The 24,022-nt window shown below is 44.1% G+C and overlaps 2 protein-coding genes across 2 annotated transcripts in view; both read left to right on the forward strand.

The window, feature by feature from the left end:
* Window positions 1–7,212, forward strand: part of KIF15 (kinesin family member 15) — a 35,272-nt gene extending 28,060 nt beyond the window's left edge. Inside the window, 8 exon segments of the mRNA XM_069007527.1 lie at window positions 325–429; window positions 601–765; window positions 1,216–1,322; window positions 3,225–3,297; window positions 3,895–3,932; window positions 5,564–5,729; window positions 6,095–6,226; window positions 6,545–7,212. Coding sequence (XP_068863628.1) covers window positions 325–429; window positions 601–765; window positions 1,216–1,322; window positions 3,225–3,297; window positions 3,895–3,932; window positions 5,564–5,729; window positions 6,095–6,226; window positions 6,545–6,628 — 870 coding nt within the window. The 3' untranslated portion in view covers window positions 6,629–7,212.
* Window positions 7,213–7,913: 701 nt separating this feature from the next.
* Window positions 7,914–13,914, forward strand: TMEM42 (transmembrane protein 42). Its single transcript, XM_069007531.1, has 3 exons — window positions 7,914–8,018; window positions 12,742–12,888; window positions 13,691–13,914. The coding sequence occupies exons 1-3, from the start codon at window positions 7,914–7,916 to the stop codon at window positions 13,829–13,831; spliced, it is 393 nt and encodes a 130-aa protein (XP_068863632.1). The 3' UTR covers window positions 13,832–13,914.
* The last annotated feature ends 10,108 nt before the right edge of the window (window positions 13,915–24,022 follow it).

Below are 24,022 nucleotides of genomic sequence, written 5' to 3' on the forward strand. Positions count from 1 at the left end.
CTCATAATAGGTTTTTTCTGTGTTAGCAAGCCCTTTGAAAGGTAGATTGTGTTAGCAAGGCAAGAAAATCAAATACTAACTAGAACAAAATTCAGATGAACTACACAATAGTTAGATGTATAGATGTTTTCAGTAATGCTTGTTGCATACAACTATTGAAAGTTTACAGTGATTGGCTAAATAGAAGAGCTATGAAAGTGAAGTCTTTGTTAATTTAAAATAACTTGTGGTGTACTTAAGCTTGCTCAAAATAAAGAACTGAGTGCTGTTTTGTTTCCTATTTTGTGTGTATTATGAGCTACTTTAATTCTGTGTTTCTAATAGTTGGACAAAATGACAGAGGAACTGGAGAACAGGAAGAATGAATATGAACTGAAAATGAAGCAAATAGATTGCTTTGTGGACTCATCTTCAGTAACATTTCCTCAGGTATGGCATTTGTGAGAGAAACACTTCCACATAGTTTGTAATTATTGATGATTTGTCTGCCAGGAATTTATTAATACATGTCTCCAATGAGCATTAAAACATGTAACCAATACATAGGGGAAAGAGTCCTTTATTAATAGTTTGTGTGGTTTGGTTTTTTTGACTTGCCAGTGTCCAAAAACTCCTCCTAATTTTGATGTGAATTTGGCCAAGCTTTTGGAAACTCATGAGCAAGAAATAGCTGATCGAAGGGCCTCTGCAATAAATCTGGAGCACCTTGTGCATGAACTGAATGAAGAACGAAGAGCAAAAAATGATGAAATTCTAAGGCTGAAGGTACTATGAGTTAATCTCTGCTGGCAATTTGTAAGGTTAAAATGAGAAAGACTGCAGACTGCACTTTTTTTAATGAGCTCTGCTTAGCAGTATGTTCATTAAAGCAGAAAGACAGGTTTTGGTTTTCCCTTTACCTAGGCTGGGAACAAGTGGTGACAACTTGCTTGAAAGGTCTATAAATCTCATTTTTCCAAGGACTGTGCTGTTTTGTGTTCATGAATGTCAGATGGTAACATCATTTTTGTTGCTGAAACAGTTCTAATCTATTCTCAAAGTTTCTAATGCAACTGTAGATGGAGGGGCAATGCAGGTACTTGCCAGAGAACCAGGCTTGTTTTCTGATAAATAATTTTTGTCTTCTATTTTACTCAAAAACATGTTCAACTGGAAATGAAAACAAGAATTGCAATTTGGTCTTCAAATAAAATGTTTCAAATTTCACTTGCTTAGGAACAATTAAATGAGTTGGAGAACTTGCGTCTGGAAATGCAGATGTTGGTGGAGAACAACAGGAGTTTACAGAGCCTTGTAGAAGCTCAGAGACCAAGCAAGAACAGGTAAAGTAAAATAAAACATTAAAAATTTCTCTTATCTTGAAATAATTAAGATAAAATTTACATGTTTTATTTGAAATATGGTCTTACATTGTTTGTATATTTAGAGATTGACTCAAACTTTTCTATGAAAATCGTTTACTGGTTTGTAAACTTTATGGCCCTTAAATCACAAGTTCTTAAATGCAACAAAGTTTTATAAAGGGAAATAGAATGTAAAATCATTATATGCATAGTAATTCCTGGGTATTATATACTGCCATGTCATTTGTGTAGTTGTGGATCCAGTAGATAAGGAATGTCCAAACAAATGCAATGCATGTTTTAATATAGACATAAATGAACTTTTAAAGCCTCCAATATACAATTAGCCTTTGGTCTATTCAAACTACAACTCCTATCAACTAAAAGAAGCAGGGAGTTCTTAGTGCATATCCAAATTATATCCCAAAGTCCCAAGTCAGGAATCCAACAAGTGAGGAACATAAAAGTAATGCTTTTTTGTGGAATAGTTTGGTCCAGAAAACTTACACAAACTGTGAGAAACAAAGCCACAAAACCAGTGTTCCGTGGCAACATAACCATTGTTGTTTTCCTGTGATTTCCATTTCAATTCACAACACACTTTCAAGTGTCTGTTGAAAACTAAGCAGAAAGCCTTAGAAACAGTATCATTGTTCAGTAACCTTCCTGATCTGTTCACAAGATTTTAAGCTACTGAAAATAACTTTTATTGTACTTGATGCAATTATAAAACTCTTAACCAATTAAGTTTTTCCCCTATGGCACACAACAAGGACAAAGTTGTTTTATGAGTTATTTGAACTGTATGTGTTTTCTTACTTCCATCCAATGTCATGTTGATTAAAAACTAACAAAATAAAAATTAGTGAAGTCTTCTGAATAGAAGAATCTTTTATGTTCTTAACTTGGCAAAACCACTGAGCAGTGATCTTGTAGGAAGTCCTTCTGCAGTCTGCATATGCATGAACATCGTGAACTAATAAATCATGTACCTCCATCCCAAAGCTGCTCTTGTGGTTTAACCCCAGCCAGCAGCCAAGCCCCACGTAGGCACTGGCTCACTCTTCCACCAGTGGGATCAGGGAGAGAATCAGGAGAGCAAAACCCAGAAAACTTGTGGGTTGAGATAAAGGCAGTTTAATAGGGAAAGCAAAAGTCATGCACACACACAAGCAAAGCAAAACAAGGGATTAACTCAGTGCTTCCCATGGGCAGGCTGGTGTGGTGTTCAGCCATCTCCAAGAGAGCAGGGCCCCATCACACACATTGACTACCTGGGGAGGCAAGCACCATCACTCCAAACATCCCCGTATTCCTCCTTTTTTCCCTCACTTTGTTATACTCTGAGCATGGTGTCCCATGGTCTGGAATATCCCTTTGGTCAGTTTGGGCCACCTGTCCTGGCTGTGTTTCCTCCCAGCCTCCCACGCACCCCCAACTTCCCGGCCAGTGTGGCAGTATGGAAAGCAGAGAAGTCCTTGCCTTGGCTCTTTGTAAGCCCTGCTCAGTAACAACAAAAAGATCTCTACATTATCAACCCTATGTTCAACACAAATTCAAAACACAGCCTCATAATGCCTGCTATGAAGATGATTAATTCTACCCCAGCCAAAACCAGCACAGCTGTCTAACAAACTGTTGCATATTTATTACATTTGTAATTGTTTCCATTAAAACATTCATTTCTCTATACTCTGATGAAAGAAAATGTGTATAGAAGTTTAAACCCTTCCAGAGTTGTTTCATGATGTTCAGTATTTTGAGTATGAACACATGTGAAAACAACTGCACCCATTTACTGGTTTAATCTGGAGAACATATTTTTACAACTGGTTTCCTCTGTTTGTGAGAAACTTTTTTTCTCATTCTTGAATTTTCTAGTGATCAGAAACATCCTGATGTTCAGTACCTCAAGGAGAAAGAGGAGGAGATTGCTGAAGAGAGACTTGCCAAGGTATGTTATCCTTCTCCTGTCAGTTGCTGTTGACCTGTTGTGAAGTATTAATGTGATTTTTTTGTTGTTGTTGGTTTGATTTGATTTTTTTGTTTTCCTGGCAGCAAAACAAACACCAAATTCTAGTGAATTTTAACATGCACAGCCTGACACTTAGCTCTTGGTCTAACGCCAGTGAACTGGATGTCAGATTGCACAATTAGTAAAAACAGATTCAGATTGCTAAATCTGACTCATGCCAAGAGTTGGAAAGTGAATATTGCGTCACTTGCTAATGTCAAGGCTCTGTCAAAGGGAAGTTAATGTCACAGCAGAGGTTGCCATGGATGTCCCAGACAGAAGAGCCCCTTGTTAAAGCTCTGCTGTGTGTGAGTGGGCAGAGGAACGCTGCTGTGGGTCAGCTGTGCTGGCATGAAATGGGAAATAAGTGCCTACAGCAGAGATGAACTTACAGTGAACATTAGAGATGTGAACTACTAGATAGTAGGATGATCTGGGATGAGATATGTAGCATCAATTAAGTGACAAATATTTTTAAACGTATATATGTTTATATTAAACATTAAGACTGCATCTAATGCTTTTGAACTCTTACAGAATAAAGCAGTGGAAGAAATGCTGAAAATCAAAACAGAGTAAGTCTGACTATTGTTTCTTGAACTGGAAACTAGTATTGAACTAATTAATGGCAAAAAAAAGGTATATTTAAGCAATAGAAGTCCAAGATCTGAAATGATAAAAGGCCTAATTTGGAAGTGTTTACACATCTGCATGATACCTTGAGTTCTTACTCCTTCTCATCAGTAGGTGGTAGTAGCTCCTATTACTACGTAGCATCATATCAAGACAATACTTTAATGGGTAGAACCATAGAAACTTAAAATTGGACAGGATGTTTTAAATTGTTTAGTTATTTATATGCAGAGAATTCTAATCACATTCCTTTTCAAATTAAATTTAAACACTGATTCATTTCTTTATTAATATTGTAAATGTTTTATAATTTTAAACATAATGTAATTATTTGTTTTTTATGGTATTTGTTTGAATTTTTGTGGTTCAGCTTGAAAAATGAAAAATTTTTATTATTAGAGGATTTCTAAATTGTGTTTGCACTATTGGGCAAGTAGTCCTCAAAATTCAAGTGCTTTGTACCTTGGATGGATAATAGTGAAGAAAGAAAATACTGAATTAGTAGATAAAAATTAGTTTGAAAATTTTGCTCCTGCTGTTCTTTTCTTAATCTGTATTGCTTCAGGATTCATAGTGGCTGAATCTCCTAACATTTGAGTTATTTACATTTGATGGAATGCTTTCTATGTAAGTAACTTCTTTTAAGGAGGAAGATGGTTTTTATGCACACAGCCATTTAAAAAGTAATTTACATTAAATTTTCCAGAAACCCTCATCTGGAAATTAGGGGTTATTTTGCTATTTGATGCATTGATTTTTCATTCCTCTCTGGTCTCTGAAACACACTGTACAACAGTGCTACAATGTCTCATACAAGCAAATACTGCACAAAGAGGGAAAAGATTCCTTTCTCATCGAGTAAATGTCTTGACAAAGGCAGCAAATGAATACTGTTTTCACAGAGCAGGTCTGAAACTCCAGGCTTCAGTAAAACAAAACTGATGACAAAAATGTCATGTATACAGTATTTGAATTGGTCTGCAAAATTACTCAAGTTCCTAAAAACAGTAGACAGGCTGCTAAGTTTGATGGCATAGTTTAATATCCTGTGACCTTACCTGCTGAAAATGTTTTAATTCTATCCAAAGTGGCAGTCCTTCTGTTACCAGGCCAAACAGGCTCAGACCATCTGAGCTGCTCAGAGATGTTTCTGAGCAATAAGGCTGTTGGGGGAAAAGCCACAGACAAACAAGCAATGTGGGGGAAACTTGAAGAGCAGCTGAGTTTAGCTGGAAAATTTACATTCCTTAGGTGAATTAATTCAAAGTATTCTTGTAGGTGAAGCTTCTGTTTTCAATCATGAGTGGAGTTGTATATCCTGGATTGCAAACAGCACAGTTCCCAAAGAGAAGAGCAGCTTTAAAACACTGCCTCTGGTTGATAGTACTAAACATAAGAACTGTGAAGCAGAATGAAGTTTTTCCTTCCCTTAGCACTAAATTCCAAGGAACATATAATATCTCAAAAGAATGCTTTTAGAGGAGCCTCCCTCCATGTCCAAGACTGACTTAGTAATTCAGTTATATGACATTTATATTGGTTTTAATGTTTTATGATTCTTATACATTGGCAGATTAGAAGAGACCAAAAATATCCTCAGAATCCAAGAGAAGACCTGTCGTGAAATGACTCTGGAGATGGAACGAACAAGAACTTTGGAACTCAAAGCATTTAATGAGAAAGAAGAAATTAGATCAAAACTGGAGGAAGCATATGAAGAAAGAGACAGAATTGAAAAGGTTACACATGTATAATTTTTTTTGTCATCTTCACAGTAGGATCTCATTTAGCAGAGGTACAGCTGTTTTGCAGCTTAGTTCTATTTGTGATGTTGTTCTCTGGACTAATGAAAGTCTGGGTTCAGAAATCAGTGTTGCAATTTGTAGTAGTACAAATCTAATGGTGCTCCTTTTTTTGCCCTTTAGAGGGATCTAACCGTATCTAAGGAGACATAAGACAAATATGTGTTCCTGAATGAACCAACTGTTGCATCATATGTTACAAACTTAAATGTTAGTATGTTAATAGTTCTAAGAAGCTATTGCTTCTGAAAAGAGAAGGAGAGGCTACTGCTAAGAGGTACACAATGTATTTGTTATTACAGGAAATAGAATTGCTGAGGAAGCAAGTTGACTCGCTTGCTGAGGAGAATGGGAAATTACTTGGTCATCAAAACCTAAACCAGAAGATTCAGTATCTTGTGAAACTGAAGAAAGATAATGCTAAACTCACTGAGGTAAGTTGCAGAGTAGATTACAGATGAAGTAATGGCCTGACACAGAAAAGAGCTAAGCTCTGAGAATGAAAATTAAAATTCCTGCTTCTCTGTTGGAGAGGAACAGAGATACCTGTGATTTTATGCAGCTGACTATGTCATGGCTGGTCTGTCTCCTCACAGGCCCCAAACAAGGATCTTCATTTTATTTCCTCAAGTATATAGTGTATAAAACACTTGAGCAACTCTAGATACCACTTGTGTAAAAAAAAAAAAAAAAAAAAAAAAAAGTGGGGATAATTTCCTTAATATACACATGTTTTTTTCTCTGTTTTACAGGAGACTGAAAAACTACGAGTTGAAAATGCTTTTTTGAAAGAATCAAAAAAATGTGACATTTGTAGACATTATGATCAGCTGTAATGACCCAAATAAAACTGCAGAGGCATATTTTTGAAGTCTACAGAATAAGCAAAAGCCAATTTTCAAACCTGACTTTTGCTGTGGCTCTGGAGTAATCAAGTATTTTAGTTTGTAGATTTTTTTGCTGGTAATAACTCTAGGTGAAGATTGTTATTCCAGCTCTGTTGGGCAGCTTTCAGTGACATTTTAACACCTTTTTGTAATTTTTCAATTTCAAAAACTGATTTTGTATAGGTGCTGGCAGATGCTTCCTTGAAACTTTGTAACCTTGCCAAGGAAAAGCTTTCTCACTGGGAAAACACCTGGATTTTTGTCTTCTTTTGTGCTCTTCTTCAGGTTCCTACCTCTTCTGAAATGCTACATTTTCCACCAGAGCCAAAATTGAAAAAGCACAATTTCTTTGTGATTATTTCTTTAGTTAAACTTAAACATAGGATGACTTTCCTGGGTTGCTTAAAAATAATTTTCATATTGGACTATCTTCAATAATGTGAATTTAGTAACAGGCTTGTAAATAGTACTATAAATATATTTTTGGGTTCTGTTCTTTCTTTATTTGCAAATAAAATGTTTTTCAAACCTTTCTTCTGTTAGTATAGACTTTGAGTTCTGTATTAGCACTGTAGGAAATTCTAAGTATTTTGCAACCATTTTCTTATCAAAGAAGTGAAAAATATTAGGAAAGATGATGTGAAAATATGCAGAACATTTTAGGAGTACAGCGTAAGTTCATGTAATCACACTTAAGATTTATTGCAAATGACTGAAATGTTTATGAGTGGAACACAAAATGTTGATTTCTATAGCAATATCAAACTAGGTTTTCTGAGTACTTCAGATTTGTTCCCACTTGAGCTGTGATGTGACATACAGAAATAAAAAGCTGACCTTAAAAGGGGGGAAGTGTTGGGGTATGAGTCGAGGTCAGAACTACCATCGATGAGGAGCACTCAGACCAAGCGACATGCGTCAAGGGTCATTTTATTTGTGACTGCCATGTTCTAGGTTTACAAATGTTCCTTTCTTGTCTGTTTCTGGACTATTTCCATGTAGGCAGAGGTTTCTGCCCTTTTTCTGTGTTGCATGTGGCTACAGCAGGAGCTGCGTTGTTCTCCTCCTCCCTCCTGTCCTGTTTGTTTCAATAAAGCCTCTTTGTACATAAGCGAACACGGCCCACGTGCCCTCCCCTCCCCTCCCCTCCCCTCCCTCCGCGCCCCGGGTGCGGGCCCGCCCGTGCGCGGGGCGGCGCTGGCGCTGCGCGGGGCTGTGAGGGGCGGCCTGGGCCATGCGGGCCGGGGCGGCGGCGGCGGCCGCGGGGGGCCTGGGGGCGGCGGCGGCCGCCGCGGCGAAGCTGGCGCTGGGCCCGGGCGGGGAGGCGGCCGGCGGCCCGGTAAGGAAGCAGCAGGCGCTGCTTGCTGGGCGCCCCGAGTGCCCGTGCGGCCGCCCCGCAGGCGGTGCTCGGCGCCAGGGCTTGCGCTGCTTATCGCGGCGGTGGAGGGGAAGGAGTGCGCTGATTCTTCCTCCGGCGCTTCCAGGGGCTGCCCTGGATTTGCAGGGAAGGAGGGCGGTTTCGGAGAGCGGTTTCGGAGAGCGGAGCCGTGACTCACCCCTGGGGGAGCCCGGCCTTGCAGGGCTGACTGATGCGCGGTGCCGACGTAAACAGCGGGGAGAGCGCAGCGAGGCTGCCGGGCGTGAAGAGAATGAGCGTGGTACAGGAATGCCCCGAACCAAGCCCAACAATGGGAGCCCATTTGCGGTGCTTCTACGTCAGTGTTACTTTAAAAGCAGGATGTTAGTATGACTGAGCATCAAACGCTTGTCGTTAGCCCACCGTTTTGCTGATAGCAGCGCCCTTCTCCCTTTTATTCTATCTCTGCTCGGCCCTGACCAGAGCAGAGAGGTGGAGCCCTTGGTTTTCACTGTGCTGCTCAGCTGATCCTTGGGTATTTGTTGGTGATGGTATTTATCTCGGCCGTGTTTCTCAGACTTCCGTGTGCTTGAGGTTACATGGGACTGGTGGCCCTTCACTTCAGAGGTAGTGTCCTTACCTCCAGGGGTGACCTCAGGCACAGCCACGGCAGAGGTGAAGAGGGGCACGAGGTTGTGTGAGAGTGGGGAGAGGAGGAAGGCAGCATACGTCTATCCTAAAAGCGCTTTGGAGAGATCCATTCAGGTGTAGGTTGTTATTCACATGGGAAATGTACATTTGGATTTGAAATCCAAAAGAGAACCCACAAGGGAAACTAGATCTGAAACAAATCCAGCCTTGCACCAGGAAAAAAAAAAAGAAAATTGACCTGTGTGATTATTAGAGAGGGTTAAAAAGGCAAAAACTCAGTACCTGCTAATCCTGTTAATCCTTTCTGATATCTCAGAAATGGTGACAGAAAGGAGAATTTTTTAAAAAATTAAATCCTGATACTCTTCCCCTTGCCCCAGAAAACCCCAAATTGTGCTCTGCACTGACCTAATGGCAGAGCATGGAATTACTCAAAATGTTGACAGCGTCTTTTCTGAGTATTTTTCTGCTTTGAAATTTATAAAAATATTGCCCATTTGTTTAGGGGGACTTTATTGTTCTTTTTTTTTTTTTTTTTTGAAGCGCTATGACAAAGTATCATGTGATTGATGTGGAGTGTTGCCAGAAGGTCAAGGATGATGATCCTTCCCCTCTATTCAGCCCTAATGCGGCCAAACCTGGAGTTTTGGGTCCAGTTCTGAGCTCCCCACTGCAAAAAAGAGGTGGAGGTACTGGAGAGTCCAGCAAAAGTTCATAAAGATGATGAAGGGATCAGAGCATCTCGTCTGTGAGGAGAGGCTGAGAGAGCTGGGACTGTTCCTCCTGGAAAAGAGAAGGTTCAGGGGGATCTTTTTGATGTGTAGAAATACCTGCAGGGAGGGCACACAAAGGATGGAGCCAGGCTCATTCCAGTGGTGCCCAGTAACAGGACCAGAGGCAATGGGCACACACTGAAGCACAGGCGGTTCCCTCTGAACATCCAGAAACACCTTTTCACTGTGAGAGTAACCAGGCACTGGCCCAGGTTGCCCAGGGATGTGGTGGAGTCTACATCCTTGGAGAAGTCAAATACTGTCTGGACATGGACCTGGGCAATCTGCTGGAGTGACAAGGTTGGACCAGATGAACTCCAGAGGTCCCTTTCAAGCTCAACCATGCTATGATTCTGACTGTTTCTTTTTTCTGGCCATATTGGTTTCTTTCAGTTTTCAGGTCCATGCTAGGTGACAATTATTAATTAAATTAATCAGCTTAGCTGTAAAACTAGCCGAATTTTATGTAAATGCCATAACCTTCCTAGTAGCTTAAATTGCACAGGACTGGTAGATGCGTAAGTGTTTCAGTGCACGCATGTGGCAAAGGCATTTCTGCAGAGCCGCCATGAGGGGACAGAGATTCAAGGGGGTTTGTGTTGGGAGGAAGAGCTACAGAAATCCCAAAATAAGTATAATAGCAGCCATCACTTGTGCAGCGTGGAACATGGCAGCAAAAAGTGTATTGACACTTCTAAGAGCTGATGATGCAGGGTAGCAGGATACTCCAGGGCAGCACAGGGATGGACTTCCTGGCTAGAAGGATGCATTGTGGTGGCCCAGCCTGAGAGCGACCTGATCAGGAAGGATCAGTGCACTTGAACAAAAGTTCTTTGCTTTTTCCGCTCCCCTGCCAGTCTTCATCTAAAATTACTTCTGTCACTTCAGGAGTGATTCTGGATTATCTGAAATGTACACTGAAATTAATCTTTGCTTAGAAAAGCAATCAGAACAGTAATCCTTGACTCACTGGGGTGGCTCAGCTGAGCCCTTAGCAGGGGAGGAATTTATCTCCCTCCTTCCTTGTGGAGAACACGTGGGGATGTTCCTATCTCTCTGTCTGCGTACCATTGCGATGACCACTCCACTGCCCTGGCCACAGAGGAACTTGACCTTTCTCTGATAAACCTTCCTAATGGGCATGTGCCACCTGCAGCTGATTTTCCTGGCTCTGCATTAGGAGATCAGAAGAAGCCATGGGTTCAGGGTCACTTTTGAAGGTGGCATAGTTGCTGTGATGGTGGGAGCCAGCTTTGCTTCACCACTGGTAGTCTCAGACTAGTTCAAGTCAGGCAAGACCTCTGCAGGTCTCTACTCCAACCTCTGCTTACACATGACCTTCTCCAGATAAGTTTTACATACTTAGAAGGCTGGACAGCCCATGACCTCTGTTCCAGTGCTTCATCACCTTTGCTGTTTCTCGTGACAGATCAAAGTTTCACTTGTTCCAGACTTGACTTGTTACCTCTTGTCATATCCAAATGGACCTTGGAGAAGAGCCTGAGCTCCATCCTGCTACACCCTCGGGCTATTGGTTGAAGGCAGTAACAAGATCTCATTTTCTTAAGGTTTTTTTGGTTTTTTTTTTACCTCAGCAGCATGTTCTCTTTCTGATCCAGAAATACACTGAATTTAAGTGAAACACAGAGAATTGTTTTCCCCTCTGACCTTTACTCCCAAGTCTGCCTACTCACTAGAAGTGTGTGGATGTACATAACTGCCTGAGGAAAGTAAAACTGCCTGGTCATACAGGCAGAGGGTGAAACTGGGAGGCAAACCCCATCCTGTGGGGAGCCCTAACACAGCAGTTTTCTTCCTTAGAGGAGTGGTAGTGGACATGGTTGTCCCTCTTACCCATCCACACAGGGTTTGCCAGGGCGTCAGTGGGAAAACAGAGTGCTTCACTGGTGGGAATCATTCTGAATCTTTAATGTTGCCCTGATCAGTTGCAAAACTTGGAGACCTTTGCCACAAGTGGGGCAAAATGAGGACACACACCTGCACCATCCCTCACAGGAGTGGGATTAGCCTCGGAGAGCTTGCGCCAGCCGTCAAGCATGGATTTGCTTTGCGTTATTTTCCTTTTAACTTTGTACTTGCTGTATCACTTGTTTCAGAAAACTGTGAGCTCCCCCACTGCTTGCAATTAGTACTTTCTTCTTCTGAGTGGGAGCAGGACACAGTTGGTGGACCCCGTTGATTTGGGCAGCTGGCAGGAGGACACAGTGCAGCCATTCCCACAAGGCACGTGCCACCTCTGAGCTGTGCTTGTTGGTGGCTTCACACCTCCATTTCTATCTGCTTCAAGATGGATCCCACCATGGACTGAAAGGTGACAAGCTATGAAGCTGTGATTGCTACAGGCTTAGACAAAGCTTTACTTTCACTTGTCACTGTTTGTGAGAGTTGTGATCTGCCTGCCTGTGATCTCCCTTGGTGTCTTCACATCAACTACATGGTACCCAGGGGCTGGGGAGATGGCCTCATCTGCTTAAACTAGGAAGGGATAGGGGACACTGTGAATAGTAAAAGCCTTTTAGGTGCAACTGTGCCTTTTTTCAGACTGAGGCTGTTACACATCTGGTCAGGTTGTCTAAGAAGGGAGATCTTTCTTGAGGCCCTTGAATTCAGAGGTGATTTTGTTGCTGCTAAATGCTAGAGCAGAGACCTCTCAGTAAATCTACTCTCCAGTGAGTGTGTAAAACAAGGCATGAAGCCACTCAGCTTTTCCTTTCCTCCCAGAGATCCTGCTCTGCTCTCCCTGCAGCAGTAAGGCAGGCCAGGTCCTGGGAGCTCGTAAGGACCAGTGCTTTGGGACCACCCGTGTCTTGGCTCAGATTCACAACAGTTGGGTTCTGGAGCACACTCAGTGCCAGCATGTGCATCTCTGGTGTTTGTCAGACTGCATTTGACCCTTTTCCATACATCAAGTGATAAGTGAAGGGCATTTATGGGCATTGCATGTGGCACCACATTGTGAGCTGGAGAGCTTTCTGGAGATTGGCTTCTGGCATGGCTGCTGCTACATATTATCACAGGACTTCTCAGCTTATAGTATGAGGCTGGGCTTGCAGCAGGACATGGCAGGCTCACAGTCTATCCAGGGCTGTTCCCTCATTTCCATTCCCTTCTGTGATCTAATATATTCATCTTCATGTAATACTATCTGTAATTCAGTTTTAAAAGCTCGCACCATTGGGTTTGGCTCCAAAGTGGACATGAATTATTGAGGTTGAATGAGTGGAGGGTGAAAATACACAGTTTTCCATTTTGTCCTGCAGCTGCCAGTGCTGCTTCACCTCAGCTGTGCTGGCCTGGTGTTTGTGTGCAACGCAGTGATGTGGACAGTCTTCACAAAAGCCTTACGACTCTCCTCCTCCTCGGCTGCTACCTCTGTGACAACAACAGCCTCCAACTTCATCTCTTCAGTGAGTAGACCCCTCCCCCAGGCACTGAAGCCTGAGGAGCACAGCAAGGTGGGAATGCCCATGCTGGTTGTAGCTCATCTCCCAGTGCAACCAGCATTGCTGGCCACAAAGGGAGAGTTACAGGCAATTGTGAAATGATAGTGTCAGGCCTCAGCTGCTCTTATAGTTGTTCATGGCACAGGTGGTGGAACTTTCCTGGGTGGTACAGGAGGAAGGGTGCTGCTGCCCAACATGATGCCTTGCAGCAGCAACACATTTTACTGAACTTTTCTAATTACCGGTGGGAGCTGGAGCCGGGAGCTTTGCTTCATTTTGCTTTTCCTTTGCAGCACCTCACTTGTGCCAAGCCAGTCACCCTAGCTGGGTATGAAGATGCATCACCTCTAGTGACAGCAAGAGCATCTTTGACCCTCAGGTTTTTTCTGCTTGCTTCTCACTCTTGGCAGCTGTCCACCTTGCTTCTGTGCTCCAGCTGGCAGACAGCTCATGGTGGTGTCCAATAATCAAGTGTAGTTACCCAGTGGGAGATTTGGCTCCTTAGAAGTGGTGGGAAGGCAGCAAAGCATATGTGCACCTGCCACACCCTGCTTTTGGGACCACAATATGGCTGTGCTTCCAGGCTGCTGGTGGAGTTGGTCATCTCCAGCATCACCTTCAGCATTCCTGTTGGTTATCCAAGTAGGAGTTTCCTCAACCAAGTTTTTTCCAGGGCTGTCTCTCCCAGAATCCTCACAGCTCTGCAACACAAGAGGCCTTGGGGAAGCTTGGCCCAGCAAAGCTTTCTGTCTCTCTTTTCCTTCAGGCTATCCTAGGAAAATTGCTCTTTGGGGAGACGTGGACGCCTCTGTGGTGGGTCGGCCTCGCCGTGACGGTCTGCGGGCTCATGCTGCTGCACACAGCTGCACCCCAGCTGGTGCAGGTCCCGGTGGAGAAGAAGGAATGATAGCTGCTGGAGGGGTCATGGTGCCATGCTGCCCCTCTCCAGCCTGTCTCATGATGGCATCCCCAGTCCCCACCAGCCTCTGAACATGTCGGCCACGGAGGTGCTAACACCTGCTCACTGCTGATCTGCTGACTTGCAAAATCACGTTGGTCACATCTTTCCTAGTGGTGGTGTGGTGGCAGTGACAGCCTCGGAGGGAGCTGGTCAACTCTGAGTCAGTATTGTGAAAATCAGGGGCAGAGGCTTATCAGCCGCTCCTCCTCTTCACACCCTGTGGCTGTGGAGCTTTCCCGGTTTGGGGAATGCTGAAAGTAAACATGGTGGCTGTGGAAGGTGCTTGTGCATCAGTATTTTTCCATAAAAGGACCTATCCCAAAATAGAAAAGCAATCAGAATTAGATGCTGAGGGCAGATGATATTTCTGCTCTGCTGTTTCTGACTTTCTGTCTTGAAATGGCTCTATGCCTGCTGCTACCTGTAAGGCTATGGAGCCTTTCATTAGTTTTTTCAGCTTCCTCTGTCAGTCACATACACCTTTTAACTTGCCATTTGTATCTGACATCTTTAATTTTCACTTACCCATTCCTGACATGTTACTCACTGTACGGTTGCTGCTCTTTCCTTTAAACCCTTACCCAGAATAGGATTTTATCACCATTCCTGCTTTATGTAGGTCAAACTGTATTTTCGGGACAAAACAACAGGCAGCATGTGAACAGTCAGCTGTTCACTAAGAGTGTCCATCTTCAACACATCCCCCATGCCCACTCAAGTTGACAATTGCTTTAATGTTTGGTAAAATGGAGTTTCTCAAGCCATGTTTTTTCTACACCTCTGGATGATGCTTATTCCCATTCATGTTACATGATCAACCAGATCACTGGTATCCAGGTATCTGGTAAATTTTGCCTCAGTGATTACTCCCCGTTCAGGTGTCAATTTGGTGAATGTGTCACAAATCATCATTTGTAAGGTATCGGCTTCATTCCCCTGCCCACATCTTTTTTTTCTTGGAAATTCTTCAGTTGGAATCCTCATTAAGAAATGCAATGATGCCTATAAACATATGCATCATCACTTGTTTGCTCTGGGCTTGCCAGGTTGTCTCTGTCATCTTGTAATGATAGAAGGTGAGTCATGGTTGTGGCATGTGCAGAAAACCTAAGGACATATGTCTGTGAGTGTCTGTATCGGAACCTGCCAGGTCTGTCATGACTGGCAGATCTGCGCTGTGTCAAGTGTGAAATAGACTTGTGGATGGAAATGCCACTGGAGTTGTGTTCATGCCATTTTCTTCTTTGAATCAGAAAGAAGAAGAGTCATTGTCCCCCAGAAGAGGCCAAGAGCTCTTTGCTCCATTCCTTGCCATTCTAGCTCACCACATCTGGCAGCCGTGTCCCAAGAGGGGCAAAGCCTTTGCCTCTCCCCTCAGTGTGCTCTCAAGTCTTCCCCTCAAAGAGGGGATCTGCATATGTGGTGGAGGAGAGGGCTGAGTGCTCTGAGTGTCTTTCCTTCCTGCCACCATGGGTTTTTGCACCTGGGGAGCTCTCAGGGTGGCAGCAGTGGTAGAGTGGGACACATCCAGTTGCCTGGGAAGCTGGGACCTGACACAGGGACCCAGCATCCCTCATAGGTCTGCAGACATGACAGCCAGGAACTATGCATTTCTAAGTACATCAGGTCTCCTTAGATCTTCATACATGATGGAAAATTAATGAAGCCTGATTTATTTGCCCTTGTTATTAACCCTCAGCCAGCTGTAAGCCATGGCTGCCTTCTTGCAAACAGCAGTAGAAGGACCAGGTTCTCTGGTTAATTTGGCTGTTGCCCATTTCCTAATAAACCATTTGGAAAGCTGACATTTCTTTATTACCATCATTGTAGGTCAAGGTTTAGGATGTGTTAGTTCATGTGTAGAAGGTGTGAGCAGCACTTTACTTGGTGATGCTCACTTTAAGGCGGATGAATATAATTTATTTTATTACATTTATGACAGGGCTGTAAATTCTGTCATAAATGCTTGAAGGTGGGAACGGAAGCAAGTTTTCCTCCAATTCCCATGGGAAGAAAATATTGCCAAGCAGGACTCATTTTACAGCAGAATTCCGCTCCTCTCATGTACACAGGGTTTGGCCCATGGCTGCCAGTGGGGCCAGGGCTGCAAGAAAGGCTGCAATCACTGCATGGCAAAGCAGTGCACCTCTGGTAAACAGTTCCTGTGTGATCATCAAAATGTGACTGAAGGTAATAAAAATAAAGGATGCTAGCATTTCCAAAATAAAACTGTCCAAAGCTCAATGGCTGAAATTCTTTTTTTACAGATATTTTAGACACCACACATGCACACAAAAAGCAATGTGAGACTAAAAAATGAGCAGTGCCTGACAAGTCAGTGGTTCAGATGTGGTGGACCTTTGTAAGGTTGCTGAAGATCATGACCAACTCCAAGACCTTACTTTACCAGGGCAGAAGGTGGTTTACCATTATGTGGGAACTACAGCAGTGTGCTTGCATGGAGTTTTTGCTCAGTTGAGGCGAGTTGTTACTAGAGAAGAGTCTTGGGCACATGTTTCTACTCAGATTCCAGCAAAATACACTTCTGTGTGCACAACTCACAAAAACACAGTTCTGTATCCACAGCACTGGTGGACAGGGGCAAAGCCATGGACGTTGTCTACCTGGGCTTGTGCAAAGCATTAGACATTGTTCTGCACGACATCCTTGCCTCTAAATTGGAGAGACATGGATTTGATCCCAGGCACACCTATAAGTTAGGCAGAGATGTGATTGACAGCAGCCCTGTGGAAGAAGGGCTTGTGGGTGGTGGCTGGCCAGAAACTCAACATGAGCCAGCACTGTGGGCTGGCAGCCCAGAAAACCAAACAAATCCTGGGCTGCATCAGAAGGAGCGTGGCCAACAGGTGGAGGGAGGTGATTCGGTCCCTCTGCTCTTGCGAGACCCCACCTGTGGTGCTGCATCCAGCTCTGGTGCCCAACACAGGAAGAACATGCAACTGTTGGAGCAAGTCCAGGAGGTCACAAAATTGATAAGGCGACTTGAGCACCTCCCCTATGAAGACAGGCTGAGAAAGTTGGGGCTGTTCAGCCTGGAGAAGGTTGTGTGGAGACCTCATTCCAACCTTCCAATATCTGAAGGGGGCCTACATGGGAACCAGAGGGCTTTTCATCAGGAACTGCAGTGATAGGACAAGGAATAATGGGTACAAACTGTAAGAAGGGAAATTCAGGTTAGATAGATGGAAAGAAATCTTTACTGGAACAGGTTGTTCAGAGAAGCTGTGGATGCCCCATCCCTGGCACTATTCAAGGCCAGGTTGGATGGAGCTCTGAGCAACGTGGTCTAGTGGAAGGTGTCCCTGCTCCTGGCAGGGATTTTGGAACTAGATGATCTTTAAGGTCCCTTTCAACACAAACTATTCCATGATTCTCTCACCTCCCAAGTGCTGGCTGTAACGAGTCTTTCCTGCACCTATCTGTCATTCTCAAACACAACACTTAGTTTTTCAGAATCTTGTTCATCATCAAGCGTTGCCGTACCATGTTATACTTTTAAAGAGTAGAAGAAGCATGGTTAACAGGAAGGCTCACAATGACACTTGGGAATATTCAAATAAGTACACTTGTATTAATGGTGGGAAGCATTAGAAAAATCTGTTGTATAAACAAGGTCCAGGAGTATTGTATTCTAAGGTAAACAGTGTCTCATATACCTTTACAAGGAACAAAGCCAGATGAAATTGTAGTTTCAGTTGAACCTTAAACCATAATTTGACTGATTAGATAAGGAAATATACATAAAAACTTAAATGTCCCTGTTGTCATTGACAAGGAGTCTCTGAAACTTGGAAAGTTTGTACAGTGTCTCAGTCACAGCTTATATTGAAATCACTTGAAGGATGGTATGTTTGCCCAGGTGATAAGTATTTGAAGTAGATGAGATAAATAAGTTTGGTAGATTGTTCTGCTGAGTTTGGTATTTTTAAAATTTTCAAGGAATTTGATTCAGTGCCCTCTGTTGACCCTTCAGAGACCTTAAATGATCACATTGCAAGAGTGTCCCACATGCACACATAATTACAGGATCTTGCAAGCAGTGGGGTGTTTTCGAAGAAGGAAGTCCTGTGAGGCGACATGCCAGAAGAGTGGCTCTGACCTTGTCTGGCACAAAAAAACCCCCATGAAATTAGGGATAAATGGGTACTAATCCTGACATGTTCAGAGTTCCAGGTGCTCTGCTTGCCTTCTGCAGAAGAGCAGCTGCAAACCTTCATTTTGGGGATCTGAGAGGTGCAAAGGGAAATCACACAAGATGGGCACTTATCCTTAGCAAGTATTGTGGTGCCTGCAGCTCACTTGGTCTTGGAGAAAAATCTGGGGTGAGCTCAGGTCAGTGGTAAGAGCCTTCTCAGGAGAACCAGGGCTTTGCCCCTAAAATTCAAGGGTGTGGAGTGTTGTACAAGGTGACTTTCTAATGGAAAGGATCAAAGAAGACAATATTCCTGAAAATGTTGTTCTTCCTGAGGAAGGAACAAAGTACTTTAGACTATAAAACTACACATTCTAGCTTTAGGCAGATGGTTGTTGGGCTGGGTGTTTCAGTGCCCTTTCTAAGGCAAGTCTCTTTCTAGATATCTTAACCCCAAAAAAACAAAGGTCAGCAACTTGCTTGTAAAATCTGAAATGGGGTCCTGGGCCCTGGGCAGGGAGGAGGGGAAAGCCCTGTGGGTTGGGCAGGGGCAGCCGGTCCCAGTGGTGCTCTCAGAGTCCTGACACTGTCAATGGTTCTACCTGGAGTGTTTTTTCCAGTGCTGGACCCCCAAGTTCAAGAGGAGTGTAGGAAACTGGTCTGGCTCAAGGACTCCAAGATGGCAGGGGCCTAGGAGGAGAGGCTGAGGGATGTGGGCTGGTTAGAGACAAGGAAGGCTCAGGCTGACCCAGTCAGCCTTGGAAAAGAGTTGCAGAGGCAACATAGAAATGGCCAGTACTAGACGAGGCAACAGGCCCAGGTTCTGTCTTAGGGCTTTCAAGCTGGCCATCAGGGGAAAAAATGTCATTAGGAGGTTAATTGCCAGTACAGGCAACAGAGTCTCTACCCATGGAGGTTTTCAAGACTCAGCTAGACAAAGCCTCAAGTGACTCAATCTAGCGTTGGTGACCATCCCATCTGAGCAGACAGTTGGATTTCCTGTGACCTAGGGGCCAATTTAATGACCAATGCCATCTTAATTGGAAACTGGTTTGGCCTTCTGCTTCCATGTTTAGCAGTTCCCATTAAATCCTGCTGTGTCAGAGAAAGAAGGTTCCTCCTTGAGGCACCATGCAGACCTAGGCTGCCAGAGGCTTGTACTCTAACCACAGAAACCATAATGGACACTTGCATGTGCATTCATAGCCTGAAAACAAATTTATCAAAGGAGAAGGACTCAACCATTGTGAAGTGCTTTGTGAATTTGAGCCTTTGCTGGTTGAGGGGACAGCCAGGTGGGTGCAATGTTAGCAATGGCTCCCAGGGCTGGGCAGTGCTGACCAGCTGCAGCACCCCAGCGTGGCGTGCCCAGAGGGATAAGCCCGGATCTTGTGGTACTCCATCCTGTGGCTGTCTGCAGCACCACAGTGACCCATGGCCAGTAGCACCACTTGGCATACACAGGAGGGTGTTTGCCTGGGAGCAGCCAACCAGCCATGCTATTCACTCTCCAAGGAAAAGTTTTGGTTTCTGACTGTTTGAAAACATTATTAGTTGTTTCAATTTTTCCTTGAGGTTTAAGGAAGGGTGTCTGTGAGTGGCTGTACAAATTGCCAAGACTTCCTAAGCAGCTCCCTTCATGCCCTTGAACTCCTGAGGGATTGCTGGTGCTGGGTTAAAGCCTGGGGAGCTCCTGGGTGGGGCCTCCCACTCCCATTTTGCTGGGGGGAGATGATGCACACCTTGCTTAGCCCTGCACAGGTTTTGCATGACACATAGGCTCCACTGCACCCTGAGGGCATAAATCCATGACACTGGAAATAAGCGAGAGGGAAGGGCTGCAAAGAGTGGTAGGGGGTGGGGCGCAGTAGATGGTGCTACCACTTTTTGTACAAGCTCAGTCTCGCTTGGCTCAGAGGTCACTACGAGCCGTGGTTTCATCTGCCTGTGAGAGTCGGGGCTAGGGCTTGGCCATGTGAGCAGCTCAGGTCCTCCCTTGGCACAAGCAGAGCATCTCTGGTTTTGCAGCAAGAGGTGAGAGTTGGACAGCTCTGCTTGGCACTGTGACCTGCAGTGTGGAATGTCTGAACAGCAGCCGCAGCTTCGATCCTAATTGCTTTCAGTAAGTGAAGGCAACACTTAGGGACAAATGAGCAGTGCCCCAGGGACGGATGAGGCATTACAAATATCACATTTTCCGCTGCCAGTCGGCTGTTTCCTCACCCAGATAGGAGGTATTTTAAGTGATTTGTTCCCTTCAGGATACACCAGAGTTAGGCAATCACAAGCATGATTCTGCCAGGAACCAGTGTTGCATGAAAGTGCTTCCTAGAAAACCCTGGTGGGCATGGAGTGAGAGCATCGAGAGCTGCTCTGAAGGACAACAGCCTGAGTGCTGTGACAAGGGGTGGGTGAGAGTATGTTGGCTTGGTTGCTTTTCAGGGCAAATAGCCCCAGATCCCTGGGCTCAGTCGGTCCCACCATACCTGGAGACTGCCACTTGACAGATACATTCAGGGGTGGGACAAAACCTTTGCATCTGCTGTGCTTTTGGTCTGCTCTGGTGCAGCACATGAGCCAGATGCCCAGCACTGTGCGGGATCGTCCCCTCCCTGGAAACCTTGTTCTAGGAAGTTTCTCCCTTCCCACCACGTGACAATTTCAGTTGCAGTGCTGGCTGGCGGGAATGCGGCATGGCACAATGGGACCTGTAGTCTGTAGACCGTGTACATCTCGATCTATAGAGACACACACACCCACCCACACAGACAGGTAGGAGAAGCTGCTACACCTCCCCTGCGCAGAGAAATGTTACTCGAAGACACTGGCATGCAAGTTTCTGTTTTCTCACTTAGACATTTGCAACCAAACACATATCCTGTAGGTGGGAAGGTATTCTTTCAGTATTTTCCTTGTTCACTGGAACTGTTTTTAATACATGGATGAACTATTTTATCCCTGATTCAATATTTGCGCTGTTGATTTCCTTGCCCTTACCATTTATTTTTTGCAGCCCTCTTTTGCTTTATTTTTCCTCGTACCTTTTCATATTGTTTGCTTTAGGTGTAGGCTGTGGGTATGTGTTCACAGTGCAATCAGTCAGTGTGGTCATACATGCAAGCAAGTTCATGGGTCAGTGGCAGTAGGGTGGATACAGCCCTGGAATAACTACACCCACCGTGTTGGATCCTTTCCAAACACACACTGTAGGTTTTGGGATGGCATGGTGAGGGGGGTCCTTCTCCCCATTTCAAGTCTCTTGATGGAGTGGCCAAATGTGTGAGGACGGAGCTAGCAGGCTGGTGCCATTCAGAGTGGAAAAGAGACCGTGGTGGTTTGTAATAGGGGCCAAGAAGACCCTGAGTTGCATGAAGAAACTAAGCTGAAATAATGGAGAAAGTAACGTGTCAATTGTCTCCTCTGCCACAAGGATGGGGGTCCACAAGGGAAGCCAGTAAGCATCAAAGCCAGAGGAGCTTCCTCTTCTTGTAGTGTGTCATTTGGCTGAGGAACTCCTGCCTGCAGGAAACAGCAGAGGCTAGCTGGCTCATCAGGTTCAAAAAGTGGGCAATTATTTTTAAAATCTACTGTCTGGAAAAGTTGACATGATGGAGATCTTTCCTTGTAATTTATTGCACAAAATTCTCAAGTATTTTGCTGAGAAGCAGAAGTGCCTCATGCTGAGTTATTTTAGACTAATACATAATGTCTCAGCACTGGAGCCTGCGTATTTCAGTGTTTCCAGTGCAACAGTTGTACTAGAACTGAGGGTCAAGAAGTCATAGTACTGAAATTCCAAGTTCAACCTTCACACATTGTTGGTCCATGTATCTAGACCGATACTGCAATTTTGCCTTTTGCACTCCAGCCAGGAAAGGGATATTAAAAAATACTTTAACATCATATCATTTTGGCTTGCTCTTAAAGCAGCTTTCTGGTTTTTTAATGGCCTCAAACCTCCGTTTCCTGTGATGCCCACAGAACTTCTCTTTCAGGGCATGGAGAGTGCTACACAAGAGTGTTTTGCCTGAGTAGCCATAAGTCTATGCTTGATATATGTGTAGGTATGGTGGCTGTTTGATCTCTGTCTTCTTCAGGAGCAGAGCCCTTGGGTGGCACTGGGTTGGGCACAGGGTGATACAGTTTTCATTCCTTCTGTAAGGAAATGCCCAAAGCCACTCACCTATATCCCTAACTTAGGTCCAAAAATCCTCTTTCAGTGTTCAGTGAGAAGGAAGGAGTTGGACTTCGAAGACCCTAGTGGGTCCCTTACAACTCAGGATATTCTATGATTTCATGATTCTATGAAACAGTGGAATTTCCGTAATAATTATACTGGTATCAATCACTTCTCTGGTATTTGCCTGTGAGAAACTCATTACCAGGTATCTGGGGCCAGATGACTGGAATCAGTTAAGATCTGGGCTTGGCCATCTTGCATCAACCCCTGACGTCCAAATGCCTGCCACAAGTTGGCTCATGTTGGATAGAAGAGAATCTGCCTGCTGGATACACGGGATGCCCTGTGGGCACAGGCCACTGTCATGGTCCATGGTCGGTGTACATGAGTGAGAAGTGATCAAATCAATGCTCCTTTCAGAGTAACAGCAGCACTGGCACGCCAGGATCATTGTGTGGATGTGATGTGTCTCAATACCAGGACATTCCTAAAGACTGAGGTACAGCTTAACGAAAATGTGAGAAAAGGACCAACATAGCACCTCAAATCCAGCTCAAAAGAGATGGACCAGATCCTCTGCAGTTCTCCATCTGTGGTTTTTTTTGTCTTTGACACCCCGAAGATTTCTTACTACTTATCATTTCCTAGGCTGTGATTCAAGAAGGACTCAACATGTACTAGGTGGTACACATGGGAGCAGTCCTGCTGTGGTCAGCGGAGGACATCTCCTTGCCATGGTGCCCCTCAGGACCCAGACAGGGGCTGTGTCCCTGTGTACTGCGCTGGATGCACTGCTCACCCTCTGACACCTCAGAGCAACTCCATGGGAAGGCTGAGAGGATGAGGTCACCTTTCCAGAGTGCCCAAAAGGAAACCTGTGCTGCTTTTGATCTGTTATTTATTTTGAGTATTACTCTGACTGGACATGGAAAAACACCCCGACAAAACAAAAGGATCTTGAAGCCTCAGGTGTTTATAAAAAATGTAGCTCAGTAAATTGCTGTCACAAAAGGCAACTTCTCATGGGGTTACAAATGAATGAAAATGTAAAGCTAAGGATTTGTCTTTCCTACTTGGCATCAATACCTGTGGTCATGCTCTGGAAGCTTGACTTGTTTTGTCAGTTTAGATACACAAAATAAACAAAACCTGAGACAAAGGGCAAGCTTGTAAATAGGGGAGCAGCCACTGGGGAATTTTATTTTATTTGTTTGCATTTTATTACCTTCTTATGCCAGCTAATAAGGTAACCTTGCAACAGACAGATGCAGATAAGGCTGACCACATCTGTTGTCTTATTTTGCAAGTTGGGAAGTAAGTTGCTGAAATTATTGGGAATAGGGAGATTGCCTGCAAAAAAAAAAAAATTTCCCGGTACTCTTAATTAAAATAATATAGTTTTATGAGACAGATTGAAGTGATTTACTGTTGTAACTGTTTGGGGGGAAAAAAAAGAAATTAAAATGGACTGGTATTTTTCATTGCTTCACCAAGAAGAAAAAAGCCGTGGTGAACCCTAGCCGAACCATAGCCAGCCACTCTGACCAGCAGACAGAAGGAGGTTTGCCTGTAAAAAGAGAGAGATCACCTTCTGACAACATGAAAGAATTTGAAACCACATCTTTTAAAAACATTCCTGTAGTTTAAGCCAAAATTCCTCTTCTTGGACCTTGCCAACAACTCTTGGAGAGTATTAGAGTTCAAGGGCTTTTCCTGGCACAGCAAACTCGTATGAGCCAGGGGTGGAAGGTTGTGTTGGGAGCGTGGTACCATGTGCCAAGTTTAGTTCTGTTGAATTGAGATA

The sequence above is a fragment of the Aphelocoma coerulescens genome, chromosome 2 (genome assembly GCF_041296385.1).
Source record: "Aphelocoma coerulescens isolate FSJ_1873_10779 chromosome 2, UR_Acoe_1.0, whole genome shotgun sequence".
Classification (NCBI taxonomy): Eukaryota; Metazoa; Chordata; class Aves; order Passeriformes; family Corvidae; genus Aphelocoma; species Aphelocoma coerulescens.